Source organism: Sciurus vulgaris, assembly GCF_902686455.1.
Source record: "Sciurus vulgaris genome assembly, chromosome: 1".
In the NCBI taxonomy this organism is placed as follows: Eukaryota; Metazoa; Chordata; class Mammalia; order Rodentia; family Sciuridae; genus Sciurus; species Sciurus vulgaris.
The window spans coordinates 42,445,959-42,465,924 of record NC_136461.1 but is presented as its reverse complement, the minus strand read 5'-3'; the positions used below and the strand labels follow the sequence as shown (position 1 = coordinate 42,465,924).

At 50.7% G+C, this 19,966-nt stretch overlaps 1 protein-coding gene across 18 annotated transcripts in view; it reads left to right on the top strand.

Moving 5' to 3' along the window:
- Positions 1 to 19,966, top strand: part of LRP8 (LDL receptor related protein 8) — a 76,981-nt gene that overhangs the window by 36,474 nt on the left and 20,541 nt on the right. For 3 of the 18 annotated variants that reach the window (XM_079112140.1, XM_079112125.1, XM_079112141.1), the window contains exons 4-11: positions 6,609 to 6,737; positions 10,055 to 10,438; positions 11,316 to 11,441; positions 12,265 to 12,387; positions 15,670 to 15,789; positions 15,863 to 15,988; positions 18,044 to 18,218; positions 19,642 to 19,869. In XM_079112140.1, coding sequence (XP_078968266.1) covers positions 6,609 to 6,737; positions 10,055 to 10,438; positions 11,316 to 11,441; positions 12,265 to 12,387; positions 15,670 to 15,789; positions 15,863 to 15,988; positions 18,044 to 18,218; positions 19,642 to 19,869 — 1,411 coding nt within the window. Of the gene's footprint in view, positions 1 to 6,608; positions 6,738 to 10,054; positions 10,439 to 11,315; positions 11,442 to 12,264; positions 12,388 to 14,416; positions 14,456 to 15,669; positions 15,790 to 15,862; positions 15,989 to 18,043; positions 18,219 to 19,641; positions 19,870 to 19,966 lie in introns of all 18 variants that reach the window. The other 15 variants (XM_079112135.1, XM_079112133.1, XM_079112126.1 and 12 more) reach the window with 12 other exon arrangements.

Below are 19,966 nucleotides of genomic sequence, written 5' to 3'. Positions count from 1 at the left end.
AGGCAGCGTGTCAGTAGTGCGAGCCTGAGACAAAAGATTGGGATGTGGCAAGCACGTGGAGGATGGTGGGGCTTTGGGGGACCCAGGAACCCTTCTTCAGGGGTAACAGTTGCCCTAGAGGCAAGACAAGGACAATAGAGGCCACAGTCCCATCTAAGGCTGTGGCTGGTGATAACTGGGTTTCCTTGTCTCCTAGCAACAGCGCTACCAGTCTGTGAGAGAAAGAGAGGGAGAGAGAGGAGAGCAAGAGCGACCCCGTCCCAGACAAGGGGCCCCTCGTTTCCTTGTACGACTGCCCCTGCCCTCCTCAGTCATGCCACAGGCCCCGTCCTTTTGTCACCCCACCAGATAGCCCAGATCAATGCTGTCCTGCGGCGCCTGGACAGGAGGAAAGCCCAGTGCTTTGTCCTGAGCTTTGGCAGGAACAAAGCCCAGGCACGCCCACTTACGCCTTGCATCTCTTGGCAACCTTGGGAGGGAGGTGGAGCCCCACTCAGAAGGAAACTGAGGCTGGAAGAGTCGAGCCAAGTGGCTGTGGCTGCCCAGCCTCCGAGGGGCAGAGTCTTGAGCACCTGGAGGGCATCTGGGGAGGAGTGCTGTGGCTACAGGGGCCCTTTCTATTTTTGCAGTTAGCCAGCACTGCCATCCACCCACTTCAGCAGTTACCCTGGACACTGGGGGCAGAAAGGAGGGGCAGAGGGGCCTCGTTGTGATTATTAGTGGGGGACTATCTTGCTGCCCCAGGGCTATGCTGCCCCTTCTCTCCCCAACTCAGTCTCTTGGTATTGATGTTGCTATTCGCCTTGTTTTCTGAACCCTCGGGCTCCACTCCTGGCTCCCAGTTCCCCTTTTATTTGACAGTTGAGCACCTGGAGACCCAGAGAGGTTGACAGACTTGCCACAAAGAAACACAGCTTGTTCATGGAAGGTCCCCCTTCTGTGACAAAAGACGGATTCTTCAAGCTCTCTGAGGTCTGACAGGACACCTGTGGGTGCAGCAGACAAGGCAGCACTAAGGAGCAGAAAAGCCCAGCTCTCCTTTGGGATAGCCCAATAATTCCCTTGAGATTGTCCCTATTTCCTACTCCTATCTAGGCCCTGACCTCTAACATTCCAGAATTTCAAAGACTTCACAATTTCAAGATTCCTAAACCCTTAGTATTTTGAAAACGTCTTTCTCCCTTGCCTGTGCTCAACTGGGGCACAAGGACCAGGGTCCCTGCTTCCTGTACAGTTAACATTGATCAGAGGCAGACAAGGACCGTGACTAGGGAGGGCTGCCTGGAGGAGGTTGGCCAGAGTGAGCCCTCAATGGTCAGGCAAAACTTGGGGCAGCAGGGCCTGGTTGTAGGCTTGCACATAGCTTCCCAACTAAATGAGAACCCGGTAGCCAACCCGGTAGCCAACCCGCTGTCCATTTAATTGGCGTTGCCATAGCAATCTCCATAGCTTACCAGGTTTCTGGGGCTGTGCCAGCTCCCAGGATAGAGCCCCACTCCTCCCCCCCAACAAAGATTGTAGACAATAAAGTGTAGTGATTTGGTATCTGATATAGGTGGGTCTGGCCCATTAGTCTGTGAGACCTTATACCAGTTGCCCCGACTTCCAGAGGCTCAGTTTCTTCATCTGTCAAATGGTACAATGGCACCTGCCATACAGGGATTGTGTTATTTTTATTGTGTTATTTTTATTATTTTATTTGGACTTTAAGCCCTCTGCCCCAGGACAACATTTAATAGAATAGTAAGATATTAGATGATTATAGTATTAGAACATTATAAATGAGGGGGGCTATGTTGAGAGGAAAAGGAATGTGGGGGCAGGTCCCACATTTTCCCCTACTATGTGATCTACCCTAGCTGGGCAGGATATCTCCCAGCTCCATTTCTCTCTGATCCTGAATTCTGTACTTAAAAAAATACAGCCAGAGTCATAACAGAAAAGCCCAGAACATTTGCCTAATGAAAGTAGCTTTTCCACTCTTAATTATAGCTCACTTGATTGGGTTCCACGCTGACCCACCTTCAGGCGTCTGTTGGGAGGGGTGTGGGCAGCGGGAGGAGAGGTTGACTCAAGGGGAATGAGCTACACTCTGGGTGCTCCTTATTGAAAATGGAATTTGTTCTTGCAGCTTAGGACTTAGAAGGGGACCTCACTGATTAACTGAGCTCACCTTCTATTATGGATCAAAAAATGGAGACCCGGGGATTTTCTGAGATAACCCAGCAAGTTAGGGACTGACCCAGCTAGAGGCATTTTGCCAGACCCCACATGAAGGAGCCTGGTGTAACTCCCCACTTTGGCAGGGTGGGATTGTCCCATGCTGTGCCTCCTGGGGAAGGAGCTGGTAGCTCCCATCACCTGAGTCTCCAGTCCGCTTTGAGCTGGCAGTCCCCATATGGAGGTTGTCTGCCCCTAAAACTCTAATGAGCTGGTCTTGTAGACTTGCTCGGTCAATGAGCATCTGCCAAGTACTTTCATTTTTTGTATTCAACAGACATTTCCTTTTTTGTTAATTTGTGAATTTATGAATTGGAGAAAGTACCCATGGATTTGAATTTCTGGGGCAAGATTCTCCAGAAATTAATAAATGCCTTCAGCCATTCCAGGGTGCAGTTTCAAGCCCCCTTGCCAACTTTGGAGGGTTCCTCTTATCTGAGAGACAGTGGGGTTCTTTGCTTCTGTGTCTTAGAACCTGGGGTACTTGGACAGCAGACCAAAGGTGTCCTTTGGGGGCCTCTGTCACAGGGGAGAGACTGAGGTTAGGTGGGCCTGCTCTGTGATGAGCATGTGGACTCGTGTGCATTCCCCGGTGGTAGACCCAGGTGCCCCACCAGCCTTTTGCATGTACAGTTCATGAAATGAAACAAGGGCAACTGTTGCCTCAGCTTCAGGTTTGTTCGAGGATCTCAAATATAGGGATTGCCACGTTTCCTCATTTAGAACATCCACCAACCCCAGGAAATTATTCACCCAGGACACAGAGAAGTTAACTGACCTGCCCAAGGACCTTAGTAATTGAAACCTGGCCCTAGGTGTATCTGACCCAAACCCTGCTCTTTCTCCTACATCACACTGCCAGAGGGCCTTGGGCTTCAAGAATCCTGACAGTGGACATCAGATAGCCATCATGCACAACCTGCCTGAGCAAAGGCTCAGTGAGCCTCTTTCCTCCAGTGACCCTCTCCAGCCCAGATGTGCAGGCGAGATGAATGGGGTCTACTTTTTCCACATGTAATGGTTAGTACAAAAATTAAGCAGTCTACTTGGACCTGGGTTGGAAGTCTAACTCTGTTCCTCATCATGAGACTTTGAACAGAGAACATACCCTCTCTGAACTTTGCTCTCTTCATCTGTAAAATGCAGGAAGTAATAGGTCCCACGTCTGAAGGAGATCTGCACATCAGCACTACCCAAATCTCTGTAGTGGAAAAGCCTGACCTGGTGCCTGGAGAACCAGATCAAGTCCTAGCTTTGGGAAGAACAATGTCACAAGAGAGACAATGAGATTCCAGGAGAGACAGGCATTTTGAATACCTGGAATCATTCCCTTCTCAGGATTTGGGGACCAGGGGTGCTCATCAGTGTGACCTCCAAGGCCCCTCTTGTCCTGGCATTCTGAGAGTCTTGACTCTTCGGGGTGAGGTGCTGCTATCAGGCACTGATGAATCCTTGAGAGCCTGTAATTAGAACTGTCTATTTAGGGACACAGCAAATGTCTTATTAATTATAAAGAAAGGAAGCAGACGGATTGTTTAATCATTGTCCTTGTTGAAAGGTTATGCTATTAACTATATAAATATTCATTAAAAGTTCAATTGACTGCCTGCTGCACTGGGGTCTGAAGAACCAGGCCTCCAGAGGTGATGCATATGGCCAAGGGCCATTTTCAGTCACCTAGGCTTTGGGGAAGAGAGTTTAAGGCTGGTTTTAGAATGTCTAGGGTTTTCTGGAAAGGGCAGGGCTCTAGTCAGAGAAGCCCAGACTGTTTCTCACCTACCGTGCATCTTTGGGCTAGTTACTTCGTCTCCTTAAGCCTCAGTTTCCTCATCAGTACAATGGCGTGCTTACCTTCCCCACTCTAGGTACACTAGTGGCATGGTGATCTTTGTACTTACAGCCTGCAGGGCTTGCTGACCTGTCTGGGTGAGGATGATGATTCTGGCTGCTATAACAAAATCCCTTGGACTGACTAATTTGCAACAGAAATCTGTTGCTTTTAGTTCTGGAGACTGAGAAGTCTGAGGATCAAGGCATTGGCAGATTTGGTGTCTGGTAAGGCCCGTTCCTCATAGATGGTCCGTTCTCACCGTGTCCTTACGGCAGAAAGCGCAAGGGAACTCCCTCAAGCCTCTTTCATAAGGCTGCTAATCCCATTCATGCCCTCGTGGCTTAATCACCTCACGGAGGCTCCACTTCTTAACACTATCACATTGGGGATTAAATTCCAATGTGATTTTAGGGGAGGGGGATGCCAGCTTTCACACTGTGGCGAGATAAAACGGGAAAATATTTGGCACGAGCAGCCTGATTACACCATGGGTGTGAACTTGGCCCTCCCAACCCCCTGTGAGATTGTTTCCTGGACCTGACTTGGGAACAAGTGGTGCTTTGCCCTTGTCCCATTGCTCTTTGTGGGGGCTTACAAATGTCTGAAACACCTATATCAACTTTTATGGTATCACTTGCTTTTGAAAGAGGTGAAATATCCTACATCTTTTAGAAATGCCCAGTGTTAACCCAAGGATTCTTAAACAGAGGTGCCTGGAATCCTGGGCTCTGCCCTCTAAATGTCCATTCAGTCAGAACAAGCGGGAACCTGGGAACCTGCACTTCCAACAGCTCCCTCACTGCCTACCCCTTGGTCAGAGGACTCTCTGGGAGATACTGGACATCAGCTCCTTCACATCCTGGTGGGGTCCAGAAGTGCTTGCCCGAAGTCCTGTGGTGTGTTGGTGACAAAGGTGCTCTGGAAGGACCCCACCTGTAAACTCTCAGTCTCCCTTCACTACTCCACACAACAGCCCCAAGGTGACCTTTTAAAGGTCATTGTGTGTCACTGCTTTCCAGAAAATGAATCCTATGAATCCTGTATTCCCAGTGGATTACTTATAATTCATAAAGTATATTCCTGGGGATAACTTCAGAGTCCATATTGGAGGGGCCAAAAGTACTCTTCTCCCATGGCATAATATTGTCTGGGGACCTTGACTCAGACACCTACCCCACACCTGCCTCCCCAACTTTTCTGTGCCTTTTTTCCATTCCTTGTGGCCTCTCATCCCAGCTATAGAGGCAAGAGGAGAGAAAATTGATCTGGGAGCAGAGATCAGAGTGAGATATGAGTAGCCACTGCTTCTGGGGGTATAAAAGGCTGTTCCCAGTCTCATAGACCCTTTACTAGCAGCATAACTAGAACTCAGTGCTGACCTCCATGTCTGGTACCCAGCAATGACCAATAGATACTAAATGAATAAACAAGATTCATGAGTTCTCATCTCTTATCTATGGGTTATAAGTAGCACTAGGCTGAATGTTCTTTGAAATACTTTACAGACATTAACTTGGTCACCATAACAATTCTATGAGATAGGACACAGCAGTGTCCCTTTATTGGTCCTGAGATAAGAATTTTTGCTCAAGTTCACGTAGCCAGTGGATGATACATCTAGAATTTGAAACCAGGCAGCCAGGCTCCAGAGCCCATGTCCTCAGTCTCCATGTTGGAGGCTGGGGCATAAATCTTCACTCTCCTGGGTTTATATTAAGATTAAATAGAAGCGTCTAACACGGTGCCTGGCACATCATAGAAACCACTGAGATTGGGCCTCTAGCACACCTTGGAAGGCATCTCATACCACTATGGGGCTATGAGATGACATCTGCCTTGGCTGTCAAGTGCATCAGGAAAAGCTGAGGATAAGAGCTGCCGCCAGCCCTGAATAGGGTTCTCATTCTTTCTTCCAAATTGAGAATCAACCCTGGGGCTTCAGGCCCCTGATTGAGTCAGCCTCTGATTGTGGCTGCAGTAATTATAGCTGTGCAGTCCCGCTGGGCCCTGCCACGCAGTAGCTGCTCTCAGCAGTGGGCTCAGCACTATTACTGGGAGAGGGGGCTTGGAGAGGGGTGGGCTGGAGCTATAGGGGCTTTGGTGAGCCCTCACGTATACAGCTTCAGATCATGGCGTCACTGATCTGGAAGGCAAACCCTGCTTCAGTTGGGCATATATCTCTCAAGGGCACACAGCTGGAAAATGGCAGGCAGGAGTGCAGAGCGAGGCAGCTGCATGTTGCTGGAGCTTGAAGGAAAGGTCTGGAGAGGTGGGAGGGGTAACCAGGCAAGGCAGGCAGGGATCACTGGGTCAAGGAGGGACTTGAGTACCAGGGACCAGGGGGCCATGAAATTGTCAGGCAGGGGAGTGATGGGGTCAGATTTAGGATTTGGAAAGTCCTAGGAGCTTCAGGTGAAGAAACTTGAGATGTGGGGCAGAAGGGTCCTGAAGGACACCCACAGCCTTGTGCCAAGTGGCTGGAACTGAGTAGCAGGACTGGTTGGCACTCTGCCCTGGGTTCCCCTTGGCTAAACCATGCATGGATGTGTTTCCACAGCCAAGCAAGTGTGTCCTGCAGAGAAACTGAGCTGTGGACCTACCAGCCACAAGTGTGTGCCTGCCTCCTGGCGCTGTGACGGGGAGAAGGACTGCGAGGGTGGAGCAGACGAAGCTGGCTGTGCTACCTGTGAGTCTGGGGTCAGAGCCCCAAGTCTGCCAAGGGTGGTTAGGCAGCCCTGGGGAGTAGTGGCTGCTTCTGTTTCCCATGGGGCCTGGCAAGTGGAAAGGAAAGAATAAGGATACTAGTAATGGCTGGGCACTTAGGAGACATTTTCTTCTTTTCATCCTGACAACCACCTCATGAGTAGCCATTATCATCCCCATTTTATGGGTGAGGAAACTGAGGCTCAGACAAGGAAGGAAAAGTGCCCACGGCTAAGTGACAGAAAGTGAGATTCAAATTCAGGTCTGAACAGCAAAGCTTTTTTACCATGCCTGACATCTACCACTCCATTTCACAAGTCTTCCAACCTCCAAGAAAAGGCCAGGGATCCAGGCAGTGGTCTGTATGGGGAAATGGTGGTGGTCTGAGCCAGGACATGGGCTGTGTCTGGGGAGGGGGGCAGATTCCTGAGGTGTGAAGGACGACTGTTGTAGAAATCTCTGATTCAAGCACACATGTCACAGGGTAGGGAAGACATTCCTAGCAGCCTCAGCAGGGACAGATGGAAGTGGTCATTGGGACAGTTCCACATCACTGAACTTCAAACACAGGATTATCTCCTTCCTAGGGAGCAGGCCAATAAGGCCTGGGCCAGTGGGGACTATGACCAGGTCTTACTTGTTTCAATTTGATGGGTACCGACTGTGTGCAGGCCTGGAGCCAGACTCTGGAAGGAACAATGAAGCGGATCCTACATAGTCCTCACTCTGGAAGCACATGGTGATGGGGGAAAAGACCGACTGTTAATCTGTGAGGCTAGGCAGAGACATAGGCATGCACTTAGCAGGTCCTGTGCCTGGCACTTGCCCACTGTTTTCTCTCAGCCCTCTGCTCTCCAGAAGCCTCTAGGTATGCACCCTAGTCATTCCTCCAGGCCCAGGGGAAAAGCCATCTCTTCCCAAGACTTCTGAGTCACAGATTCTAGGTCTGGTACTTTGATGGGTCAGAAGCAAAGAGCATCTGGGTGTTGGGGGCAGATTCTGCATGGGACCAGCAGTTTCAAAGTCCCAGCGTTAGTACTGGCTTGTTTCTTCAACTGTGATAATTTTGTGAGGGCTCACTGGTCCATGAGAATCCTCTTCTCTCCTTACTTCTCACCCCTATAATGATTCCTAATGATTCTTCCAATATAAAGGCTGTCAGCCATTACCACAGAGGGTGGGAATATCTTACTGGGGTATGTTGGGACAGAAATATTCCCCATTAATTATAAGAGCAAGGATGTTAGAAGGTATTATTGGGCTTCTCCACTCCAGTTCACTACTGCCTGGTCAGAAGAAGTATCCTTCCTTCTGCCATCTCTCAGAGGCTATTCCATGTGAGGGCTGGGAGTGAGTGTCTAGGTAGCGTGGATCTTAAAGTTACTCTCAGCTTAGAACCTTGGTGGGAATGCAGTATTAAGAAGAAATTCCTGCCGGGTATTGTGGCACAGGCCTGTAATGCCAGTGACTCAGGAGACTAAGGCAGGAGGATTACAAAGCCAGCCTCAGCAATTTAATGAGGCCCTAAGCAACTTAGTGAGACCTTATCTCAAAATAAAAAAATTAAAAGGACTCAGAATGTGCCTCGTTGACTAAGTGCCCCTGAGTTACAGCCCCAGTACCAACAACAACAACAAAAAAGGGCTGGGGATGTAGCTCAGTGGTAGAGCACCCTTGAGGTCAGTCCCCAGTAACCCTCTCGCCCCCTGCAAAAAAGAAGCACTTCTTACCAGGACTCAAAAGGCTGTAAATCCTCCCTCTCTGGACATGTACAAGCTGACTTTGGACAGGTAGGAGGGGAGCTAATCTTGACATCAGGGTCCTCTCCAGAGGCTATGGCATCCCATACCATGTGTTTCCCACCAAAGCCCCAACATCTCAAAAGCCCAGAAGGAGAAAAAATGCAACTGTCAGAAACTTGGTAGAGCTGTCAGAAACACATGACATGAGCTGCCTACATTGTGTGAAACCAAAGACATCACTTTATTTTATGCTTGATAACAATGAAAATTGACATTGTTCCACCAGAAAATAGAAACAGGCTATGGGCGACCCCACGTGGAGAGATCTGGTACTGCAACCACCCAATTACCTGTGATCACAGCCACTGCACCCATAACCCACCTGGGCCCCCAAACCAGTTCTTGGCCAGTATCTGAAGACACGAAGGAGGCAAGGAAGTTGTGACCCTGAAAACAGCTTATACTCCAAAAGGAAAGAAGACAAGAAAAGCTAGAGAAGGAGTCAAAGCAGGAAGGAAATACCCCAAACCTGAGTTCTAGTTCTCTTGTCACCATGAACTGACTGTGTGACTCAGGGCAAGTTGCTCCCCTCTCTGAATCTCAGTTTTCCTATCTGTAAACTAGTTATTGGGCTGGTTGGTCTCTTAAGGTCCTCCATGCTTCCGAGCTCAGAGCAGCCCATCAGAGCGGGGAAGCCCAGGGCCACAGTCAGGGCCATGACCTATGCCCTCAATTATTCCTCACACCCTGACAAGTCTCAAACCTATCCAGTCCACATCTACCTGCTGCTGGGAGCTCCACACCAAACCCCCTGGACAAAGTAGGGTCACCTCCAGGCTGTTTGTGATCTTGGAGCAGATGGAGAAGGATGTAAAACCCAGGCATCTGGGCTGACTGTGAAAGGCACACAGGGCAGAGGCAGAGGGAGATGTCCCAAGCAGAGAAACACGAAATGTGTTATGGAGGAGGTGGAACGTGGGCTCTTGAAAGAAAAGAATCGATGACAGAAAAAGGTAGAGGCAGTGAGGGGCAGAGGGGGACTCCCAGCAGGTGAAGCCATTTGAATAAGGCCTAGAGGTAGGACCCTCCCAGCACATTGGGATCACCAAACCATGTAAGGTGTCTGGAGCTGGGTCAGATGAGGAGTGGGATGATGGGATCAGAGCCGTGGATGCCAGGGCGGGGCCTGGATCGTCCAGGTTATGCTGTCTACAGCAGTGTTATGAGGAGCCGCCTCACACCCTGCTGCTGTATAACCTCTCTGTCAAGACAGGCAATGCTCTGCAGCCTTAGAGCCTTCCTATTCCCTCCGTCCTGCTGGCAGCAAAGCAGGAATCTTCACTCATTTGTGCAGTGGAGCTGGTAAGGCTCAGGAAGGGCAAGTGTGTCGCCCGGGGTCACCACTAGAAGCCCCACTTTGCAGTGCCTGGCTTCTCGTCCCCCATTCAGGCCTTCTGCAGGACTCATTCTGGCCCCTAGGTGAAAGATCTTCTACAGCAGGGCCGGGTGGGCGGGGATGGGTCCGGCCGGCCGACCGGCTCTCTGTCCTGCGCAGCAGTGTGCGCCCCGCACGAGTTCCAGTGCAGCAACCGCTCGTGCCTGGCCGCGGTGTTCGTGTGCGACGGCGATGACGACTGTGGCGACGGTAGCGACGAGCGAGGCTGCGCGGACCCTGCCTGTGGGCCCCGTGAGTTCCGTTGTGGCGGTGTCGGTGGCGCCTGCATCCCTGAGCGTTGGGTCTGCGACCGCCAGTTCGACTGTGAGGACCACTCGGATGAGGCGGCCGAGCTCTGTGGTCGAGCCGGCCTGGGGACCACGTCCGCGCCCGCAGCCTGCTCCCCCACTGCCCAGTTTGCCTGCCGCAGCGGCGAGTGCATACACCTGGGCTGGCGCTGTGACGGCGACCGCGACTGCAAGGACAAGTCAGACGAGGCCGACTGCCGTAAGCCCCCTCCACATCACCCAGCCCTGCCCAGGGCCTGCAGATCCGGCTGCCAGTAGGCCAGATTCAGGCTTCCTTTCTTTGCTTTACTCTCAATACACTGCCCTGCTTTACTAGGGACTTAGGTTGGGAGAATAAAGTGACTTGCTTGAGGTCACATGGCTACTAAGCAGTGGGGCTCAGGTCTGACCCCACAAGCCAAGCATCTTCAATGGTACCTGTGTCTCTGCCCAATTCCCCTCCTCCATCATACCTCTACCCACTGCCCTGTCCCAGTCCAGGTAGTCACTCACTGGTCCCTCTAACCGGTGGCCTTGTGCACTCAGAAACTCCTCACCAACCTTTTCTACAATCTGACTATCCCAACTGGGCTGGGTCCCTCCACTGGGCTACCCCATGTCCCTACTGTCCTTACATCTTATACTGTTATGTCCTCATCCTTGTACTCCTCAGCCCCTCTCTGCACCCTGAGCGCTTAGAGGATTGGGGGGCTCTTGTTAGTCTGTAGGTCTCCATCCCCAGCACAGTTCCTGGGTCAGAAAGGGCTGGCTAAGTGGACAAAGTCATTAAGTCATGAGCACTAAGACTCAATAGAAGGCCCTGGGGACAGGTAGTGAACAGGGAAACAGGAGACCTGAGTTTTACTTGGGGCTCTGCCAGCCAGAGTGCTGTGTGACCCTGAACAAGGCCTTCCGCTTCTCTGAGCTTCAGTTTCCCCATCTGTACACTGGAGATGCCTTGGCCAGGTGTCCTTTGAGGACTCCTAAGCTTAGTCGCTGGTTTCGTTCTTGCCAGGGGTAGCTATGGTATGGGGTTTTGTGGGAGAGCTGACCTAGAACCACACTGACCCTGAACCTCTCCTCTTGCCCTCTCCCAGCAGTGCTGGGGACCTGCCGTGGGGACGAGTTCCAGTGTGGGGATGGGACTTGTGTCCTTGCAATCAAACGCTGCAACCAGGAACAAGACTGTCCAGATGGGAGTGATGAAGCTGGCTGCTTACAGGGTGCGTTCACTCAGGCAGAGGGGCAGCATCCTCCTGAGGAAAAGAAGCCCTGAGCTCTCCCAGGCCTGGAGAAAGCGGTGTTGGAAAAGACCTCCCCTTGGTCCCTGAGGCGTGTTTTCCCCCAGAGCATCTCTTGCCCCTAAATTATATGACTCCCCTCCCAAGAGGTCCTAATGGCACCAGAACTGGGTTTTTTTTTTTTTTTTTTTTTTAAGGACTTTGCAAAAGCAGCCTAGGGAGACATGAAAGGGCACCTCAGGAAGTCCCCCTCTCCCCCAATCCCCTGCAGCTCAGCTTCCAGGTGACTTTCCTCACTAGTTGCCAGATTGAACAGATGCTAAATCCTGCTCCTGAGGGAGCCCCCTTGATTTTCAGAGGACTCTTCTGGTTGCCACCTGCCCCTCTAAGGAGCAGAGACCTTAACTCACTAGTCATCCAGGGGAACAATAACAGATTGGGCAGTCAAGTAGCCTCTCCTATTCAGAGTCCATGGGACAGAGGTCCCTCCTTAGGAGATGGTCAGTCCAGCCTCTGAGGTCTCCACAGAGCTGTTCCATATAGAGCTACCAGGTCAGACACAGACCCCCATGGCCCTCCCCAGATAGCCAGAGCATGGGACCTTGATCATTCCTGGGATCCTGTCATATCCTATGGGAATAGATCCTGAATTTGGCTGTCTGTCCTGAGCTACCCTCTAGACTGGTGGGGGCTGTGGCTGGGGCTGGAACTCTACTTATCTTCTATGGTCCCTGGCCCAACCCAGCCCCGGCCTACCTGCCCAAGGTCTCACAGACACTGTCCACTCTCTTGTCTGGCCCAACAGAGTCAACCTGTGAGGGTCCCCACAGATTTCAGTGTAAGAGTGGCGAGTGCGTGGACAGCAGGAAAGTGTGTGATGCTCAGAGGGACTGCCGGGACTGGTCGGATGAGCTTCTGAAAGAGTGTGGTATGGTACCTGTCTACATCCAACGGCTGGACTGACCCTCCTGCCATGCCCCATCCTGATGTCTGACCTCATAGGCCTTCACATGCTCCTCTGCTCTGACCCTCTCTCTGGACATGTGTGCTGTCCTGTGGTCTTATATGGGGCTCTTTGCCCTTGCGGCCTCTTATTCTACATCTGTACAAAGTTCTAAAGGCCTTTCCTTTCCAGCCCAGAAGCCCCAAAAGTATGCTGCTTCTCACAAACTTCGCCTCTGCTCCTCTTCCTTGCCATGCTCAGACTCTGAGTGCGTGCTCTGTGCAACTCTCTTCCTCAGTGTTCCTGCCCTGCTGACCTAGCTAGGGCCTTGGCCTCAAAGGATTCTGGCCCCTCCACTGCAGGGGATCCTGTAGAGGAAGACATGGGAATAGCAGCCAGGCAGTCAGTTGAGGCAAATCCTAAGGCCACTGCTCAGGCCAGGCCTGGGTAGGAGTAGGGCAGTCCCAGCAGCAGGAGATGGCACCACCCTAATCTTTGAGGAACTCAGACTTGCTTGGGCGACCAGATGTGTGGGCTGGATTAGAGTGAACTGAAATGAGGTGGCTGTCCTGATGTCTGGAACTATCAGGATGGGTTCCAGGCTCTGCACTGAAGGTGGGTGGGCATCCCAGAGGACATGCCAGGAAGCCAGTGTGGACCCTTTAGAAAGGTGCATGTATCTCTGCTGAGCCCAGGTCAAGGCTCCCAAGGAGATTTGGACAGAGAAGCTCTGGGAGGAGAGAGTCTAGGTCAGCCCCTCCCTGTCCCTCTTCCTGGCAGACTATTCCCCAGTATCTCCCCTCCTGGGCACTGAGAGGAACTTCATTCTCTGGAGTTCCCGAGGAACAGTATCTTTACTCTCCTTTTTCAAATTGAAAAAACAAGACAAGACAAAACAAAACTGATTGTGAAAGGAAGAGTAGCTGAGTGACTTCATCTGAGCTTTGGGGGATACATCCCACCCCCAGGCCTTGCCAAGAAAAGGCCAAGAAGAAGGAACCTGTGGAAAGGGAGACAAGGAAGCAGGAGCAACCGAGCCTATCTCCCCCCACACCCAGATTTGCAGATAGCCAGGGACTACTAACCTGCTAAATTCTTCTCATCTTTTGCATGGCACGCCAAAGAGAAGTATATATGCATGTGTTTGTGTCTGTGTGTGTTCTTCCTGTCTCTGAGCTGGTTGCTTAGAGGCCTGTGTCTACATCCGTGTCTCCTCTGAGTAAGGCAGGGGAATTGCATTCACACATCTCTGCGTGTGTTCTCATGTCTGTGTGAATGTGTTGATGGAGTCTGTGGGTCTGTGTGTCCCTCTGCACATAAGCTGGTGTGTGTGTGCATGAGGTGTGTGCATGCAGATGTGTGCATGCAAGTGTGTGCATGTGCCGGGGAAAGTGACATCACTGCTTCCTCCCATGGAAGCCTCAAATACTACTCAGGCCTCTGGACCATCCTACCCCCTTCCTTCCTCTCCCAGTTCCCCAGCAGAATCGCCTCCAGGCTAGGCAGCGTTAGAGAGGAACAGAGACTTCCCTTCAGGCCTCCCAAGGAAGGGTTGACAGTGACACTTAGATGCAGACCTGCTGTCCTTTCTCTTACCCTAACCCACTTAAGTCCTGGAGAACTCTGTACCTTCTTTCATCAGAAGCCAGAGTCACTGTGAACTTCCCCTTTCAGAGCCAGCCATCAAGTGCTTAGTAAATAGAATTGCGGAGATGCCGCTACCTGCGAAAGGAGAGGAAGGAAGTGAGTGGATGCATGAATGAGGTAGCGAGTGAATGGAAGAACAGATGAATGGATGGTGCTCAGGGAATAATATGGTACAAGAAAGGTCAGGGAGGGTTTGGAGTGACAGAATGATTCTTGAAGGTGAACCCCCCCACCCCTGCCCCAACTACTCCGAGCTACTACCATGGCTCAGCCCATCCTCAAGAGTATGAGGCTTCCCAGGGCTGAACCTGGCTGAGCCACCCCTGGATCCCTGAGTCATGGGGTTGCTATGGTCTTGTTCTTTCAGTTGCACCAACATTCCAGGGAAACAGGAGAAGGCCCAGGGGTAAAGGGGACATCCCCTAAGCATGGCTCAAGCTGGAGGTGGGGCACCCCACAGCTGTGCATGGCCTGGGGTGGGCAGCTCAGACCAGCTGTATGCATGGCCATGGCTGGCTCAGCTCAGCTCTGCTTGGCTTGGCTGCAGTGGCAGTGCATGAGACTGGTGGGCAAAGGGGTGGTATGGCACCTTCCCTTGGCTTATAGAATTAACCTTCTGTGATTCTAAAGCTCAGAAGATGCTGTGAGAACTTGGTGAGCCTTGGTCCTGGACTCCCTGACCTCCCCTAGGACCTGCCAGAAGTTGGTGAGGGAGTAGAGGATGGGGAAGGCAGACCCAGATGACCTCCTGGCATTCCTTCATCCCTTGCAGCAATTGGTAATATTGGAACCAGGCCTGTGACTAGGTGGAGGAACAGGGACAGGTGCTGAGAGTGGAGGAGTTGAAAAAATCCATTGTATTAGTTCATGGGAGGAGAGAACTGACTCGGCAACAGGTCTGTGTAGAAAAAGACCTGGCCTGGGAGTCTCAGAGAGCCCCAAGCCTGGTAGGGGACATGCTGTGTTGTTCAGACTCCTGGTTCTGTCCCCTGCTCAGAGAGAGACACGAACAGATGGAGTATGTCCAGAGAAAGGCAACTGAATGGCAGGGAACCAGAAATAAGCACTTTAATGAAGCATTGAGGGAGCCCCTCACCCTGGCAAACACCACACAGCAGAGCTGGGAATGGGGACAAAACTGCAGGAGGCAGATCCTACAAGGAAAAACTTGATAAGGGGCACCACTGTTCCAAAGTGGAGCTGGCTGCCCCAGGAGGGAAATGGGCTCCCTAAGCTGGAGGCGGATGAGAGCGGGGCCATTTCAGAAGACATTCTTGGGTATCTCAAGGATTGGATGTTATACATACAGGCCCCTACAGCTTGGAAGTTGTGGGGAAAGAGAGGCTGTAGGAAACATGGTTGTAAAATTAAAGACCTCAGACCACCAGGGAAAGCCTACTGAGGTGGACAGAGCCGTGGTCTGGAAGGCCTAGGACCTGCCCCCTCTGAATCTTCTCTTTCCTGGTCACCTGATTAATGAGGGCGGAGGCTCAGCGAGGTCTCCTGGCTCTGTGGGAGTTCTGCTGCCCTGAGGCTCTGCTTCCCCTGTGGCCCCCACGCTTGCCCTGCTCCCTTCCCTTCTGGGCTCTTGCACTCTCAGGAGCCTGCATCCCTCCCCAGGGCTGAACGAGTGTCTGCATAACAATGGTGGCTGTTCCCACATCTGCACTGACCTCAAGATCGGCTTTGAGTGCACCTGTCCAGCGGGCTTCCGGCTTCTGGATCAGAAGACCTGTGGCGGTGAGACGTCCCCCTGTCTGCCCAAGCAGAGGCAGACCCTCCTACCAGTTCTGACCTCTGCTCCTCCCCACAGACATTGACGAGTGTGAGGACCCGGATGCCTGCAGCCAGATCTGTGTGAATTACAAGGGATACTTTAAGTGCGAGTGTCACCCTGGCTATGAAATGGACACATTGACCAAGAACTGCAAGGCTGTGGGTATGGACACCTCAAGGGTATCCATTGCTCTAAGGGCATGAAACAGCATGCTCCCACATATGTAAGGAGTGGTTGTGGTCATGTGCACACACACATAGAAGGCAGGTTGTACACACAGTGCTCAAAGTGTAAAAATACATCACACACACAGTGTACTGCACAGTAACCCACACGGACACTGCAGAGCTCCCAGTATGGCCCACAGAGACCACTCTTGCACAACACAGTGAATAAGCACACTTGGACCACATACATGGTATGAACAGCCCACACAAAAACCATGACGTGTAGTCCTCCATATTGACCAATTCAGCTTTATATGAAACACCTAATATTTTTATAGGCACTAGGGATTCAGCAGTACACAAATCCTCATCTCCCCTTGTATACTTATTCTAATGGGTAACACAGACAAGAAATCAGGATAAAATATAGTACATGGCAGATGGTGATAGGGGCCAAAGAGAAGTGTAAAGTGGGAAATGGGGATAGGGAAATCTAGAGGGCAGTGGGTTATAGTTTTAAATAGAATGATCAGGGGAGCCCTCACTAAAAAGGTGACATTTGAGTAAAGACATAAGGGAGGTGAAAGAGTAAGCTACCCATTATCTGCAGAAATAGCATTTCAGGCTGAAGGAATCAAAAGTACAAAAGCCCTAAGGCAGGAACATGCCTAACATGCTGAAGGAAGAGTAAGGTAGTTGAAGCAAGGAGACTAGAAAGAGATGAAGTTAGAGAGGTGACTCGGAGCAGATCCCCAAAAGCCTTCTCGACTATTGTTAAGGGCTGACTCCATTTCCTGATGGAAACCCTTCAGAGTCTCCATGAGAGGAAGAATATAGTGTGCCATTCAGACTCTGGCTGCAGTGTTGGGAACAAACTGCAGAGGGCACGGAAGGAAATGGAAACCACTTGAGAGGTTATTGCAGTAAAGAGAGAGGTGATCTGGCTTGGACCAGGGTGGTTGCAGGGGGAATATTGAGAACTGAACAGGCTGGTTATATTTTGAAGGCCAGCCAACAGGATTTGCTCATAAATTGGATGTGGAATGTGAGAGAAAAAGGAGTGAAAGATGGCTTCAAAGTTGTGGATCAGGCAACTGAAAAAATAGAATTGCTATTTCTGGACTTGGGAAAGATGGTGACTGCTTAGTTTTGGGGGAATGTTAGCCTGTTTTGGACATGTTGAGTATAAGAAACCATTTAAATGTCCAAGAGAAGTATGAGTAGGCAGTTGGAGGCATGAGTCTGGAGTTCATACACTTGACTATATTATATAACAACATAGCAGCCATAATGCTTGATATGTAACCTATAAACCCTAAAATATACCACCCACGCTGTATATATAACCCTCACATCATGTGCACAACATAGTCTGTTTTTATCTCCATGTAGGACATATGACACATTATTTACGTATAGTAGAGATGATGCCCAACTGTCTATGTATATACAAAATCCTGTGTATTTACACAGAGGTATCTAAAGTACAATTACACAGAAATGCAAATAATAAACCCACAGGGTCCCTCTTACTGTCTCAACTTTCACTAAAAACAACTTGAGATACCCTCTCACCTAGCTCCTAACTTCAGAGAGGTAAAGTGTCACTGCTGTCATGTTGGGGAGGAAAATCCCAGATTGTCAGTGGCAGGGCTGGGCCTAGAAGCTAGCTTTCCTCCTTGCCCCTTCCTATCCAAGGCAGCACAGCCCGGCCCTGGCTAGGTTAGCTAGAATCAAGGAAGGTTACAGGGTGGCCGATGAGGCTGGACACTGCAGAAGGCCTCAGTGCAGCCCAAGGAGGAAATGGGGAGTTGTAAAAGATTTTGGGAAGTTGGAGTTTAATAAAAAGAAAGAACTCCTTTTACACTTGGTACTTTGTATCTTGTGCTTTTTATACTCACTTCATCTGCTCCTCTATACTTGAGGAGTAGGGATTATCACCCCTATTTTACAGGACAATGAGCCTTCACCCAGCAATCTAGTGACAGGAACTTATTCTCCAGACTCTGTCTCTTCCATTGAGCCTCTCTCTCACTTCCCTGCATGGCAGCTGGGAAGAGCCCGTCCCTAATCTTCACCAACCGGCACGAGGTGCGGAAGATAGACCTGGTGAAGCGGGACTACTCACGCCTCATCCCCATGCTCAAGAATGTTGTGTCACTAGATGTGGAAGTTGCAACCAATCGCATCTACTGGTGTGATCTCTCCTACCGCAAAATCTATAGGTGAGTGGCATGTCTCATGCATCCAGGCTTGGAGGGGTGAGGGTGAAGAGCAGTTGACAGAGGAGAAGGGTGGCCTCTGCCTCTCGAATTTCTCAGGAGAGTTGTGTTTGGGAATGGATACAGGATCACAGTGGCTAGGGCAGCCCCAAAACTTCATTCATCCCCTGGGGCAGCTGGAGTTGGCTGGGAGCTCTGGTGGGAGAGCTACTTTCAGCCCACATGCCTGGGCTTTGTCTGACCTCTAGTGGAGAAGTGCAAAGCAGGAATTGTTTAACGAGGGCCAAAAAGAAATCCTTAGCTCTGTGGGAGACTTTGACAGCAGCTCACATATCTGTGTGTCAGACTCTAGAGACTCAAAGATGACTCAGACCTGGTCCCTGCCTGGAGAATCCCAGATACAGTAACGTCCATTATGGTATCATGCAGGGAAAGTGCAGAGGAAGCCTCTGACCCAATCTGGGAGCTGAGAAATCTTCCTGGATGTCAGTACCCCGAACACCCCATGCTGACTGGGTGACCACAGCCGTGCAACACTACTCAGGAGGCTCTTGCATACTCAAGGTGGTTCTCTCTAGATTTCAGATGCCACCAGCTTGCTCCTTGTATGTCTAAGCTTCCTGGGAAGTCATGTCTTTTGTGCTGAGAGCCACTTGGCAAGACTGTTGATGACAGGCACTAAGTAGACACTGAATCTCTGTTGGAAGAATGAAGGGATAGATGGGTAGATGGGTGGATGGAAGCAAGTATCCCAAGTGCTATTCTCTAACAACTAGATCCCTACCCACCCCCAGTACACAGACACACTGTGTTCACACCCACACATGTAGAAATAAAACTATTAACAAGCCCGTCCAACATTTGAAACTGAAGAGACTGGGTATGGGGCTAAAGGGGGAAGAGTCAAAATTAACTCCAGGGTTAATTTGGGGAGTCTCAGGTATCTGGATTAGGGATTTTGATGCTACTCTTTGAGGTGAGAAAAACTGGAGGAAGATCTGGGGTTGGGGTGTAGACAGTCTGTTTAACCAAAGGAATGGGAATGAGGATGAACAGGTTTGGACATGTTGAGTTCAAGGTGTCCATAAGACATCCAAGAACAGCCCGAATTGTTGGGATTGGACAGGCAGGATTATGGATGGCAGCAGACACTATGGAACCACATACCCAGAGACAGGGCATGGTCATTGTACCTGGTCACAAGCTTCTGTCCCCTTCTGAAACTGAGCTCCACCAAACCAAAGACTATGCTGATTCAAACCTTTATACCTATCCTGGTGGTTCAGAGAATATGTTGAATGTAAATTAGCCAAATTCCTCCAAAATCACTGCCATGATCCCAAGGGAAGAAAAAGTGTTCACAGGCAACTCCAGATGGGCCCATGGGTGGAATATCTGCTCACAGTCAGCTCTGGTTTCTCCTAAGTGCCTACATGGACAAGGCCAGTGACCCAGCAGAGCAAGAGGTACTCATTGATGAGCAGCTACACTCTCCAGAAGGCCTGGCCGTGGACTGGGTCCACAAGCACATCTATTGGACAGACTCAGGCAATAAGACCATCTCAGTGGCCACACTTGATGGTGGCCGCAGATGCACTCTCTTCAGCCGTGACCTCAGTGAACCCCGAGCCATTGCTGTCGATCCCCTGCGAGGGTGAGTGTCCCTACCTAAACTTCCCATTCCCCTACCATATGTGCTCAGTTCCCACATGTCTGTCACAAGAGCTATCTTGAGGTATCTAGAAGATTCT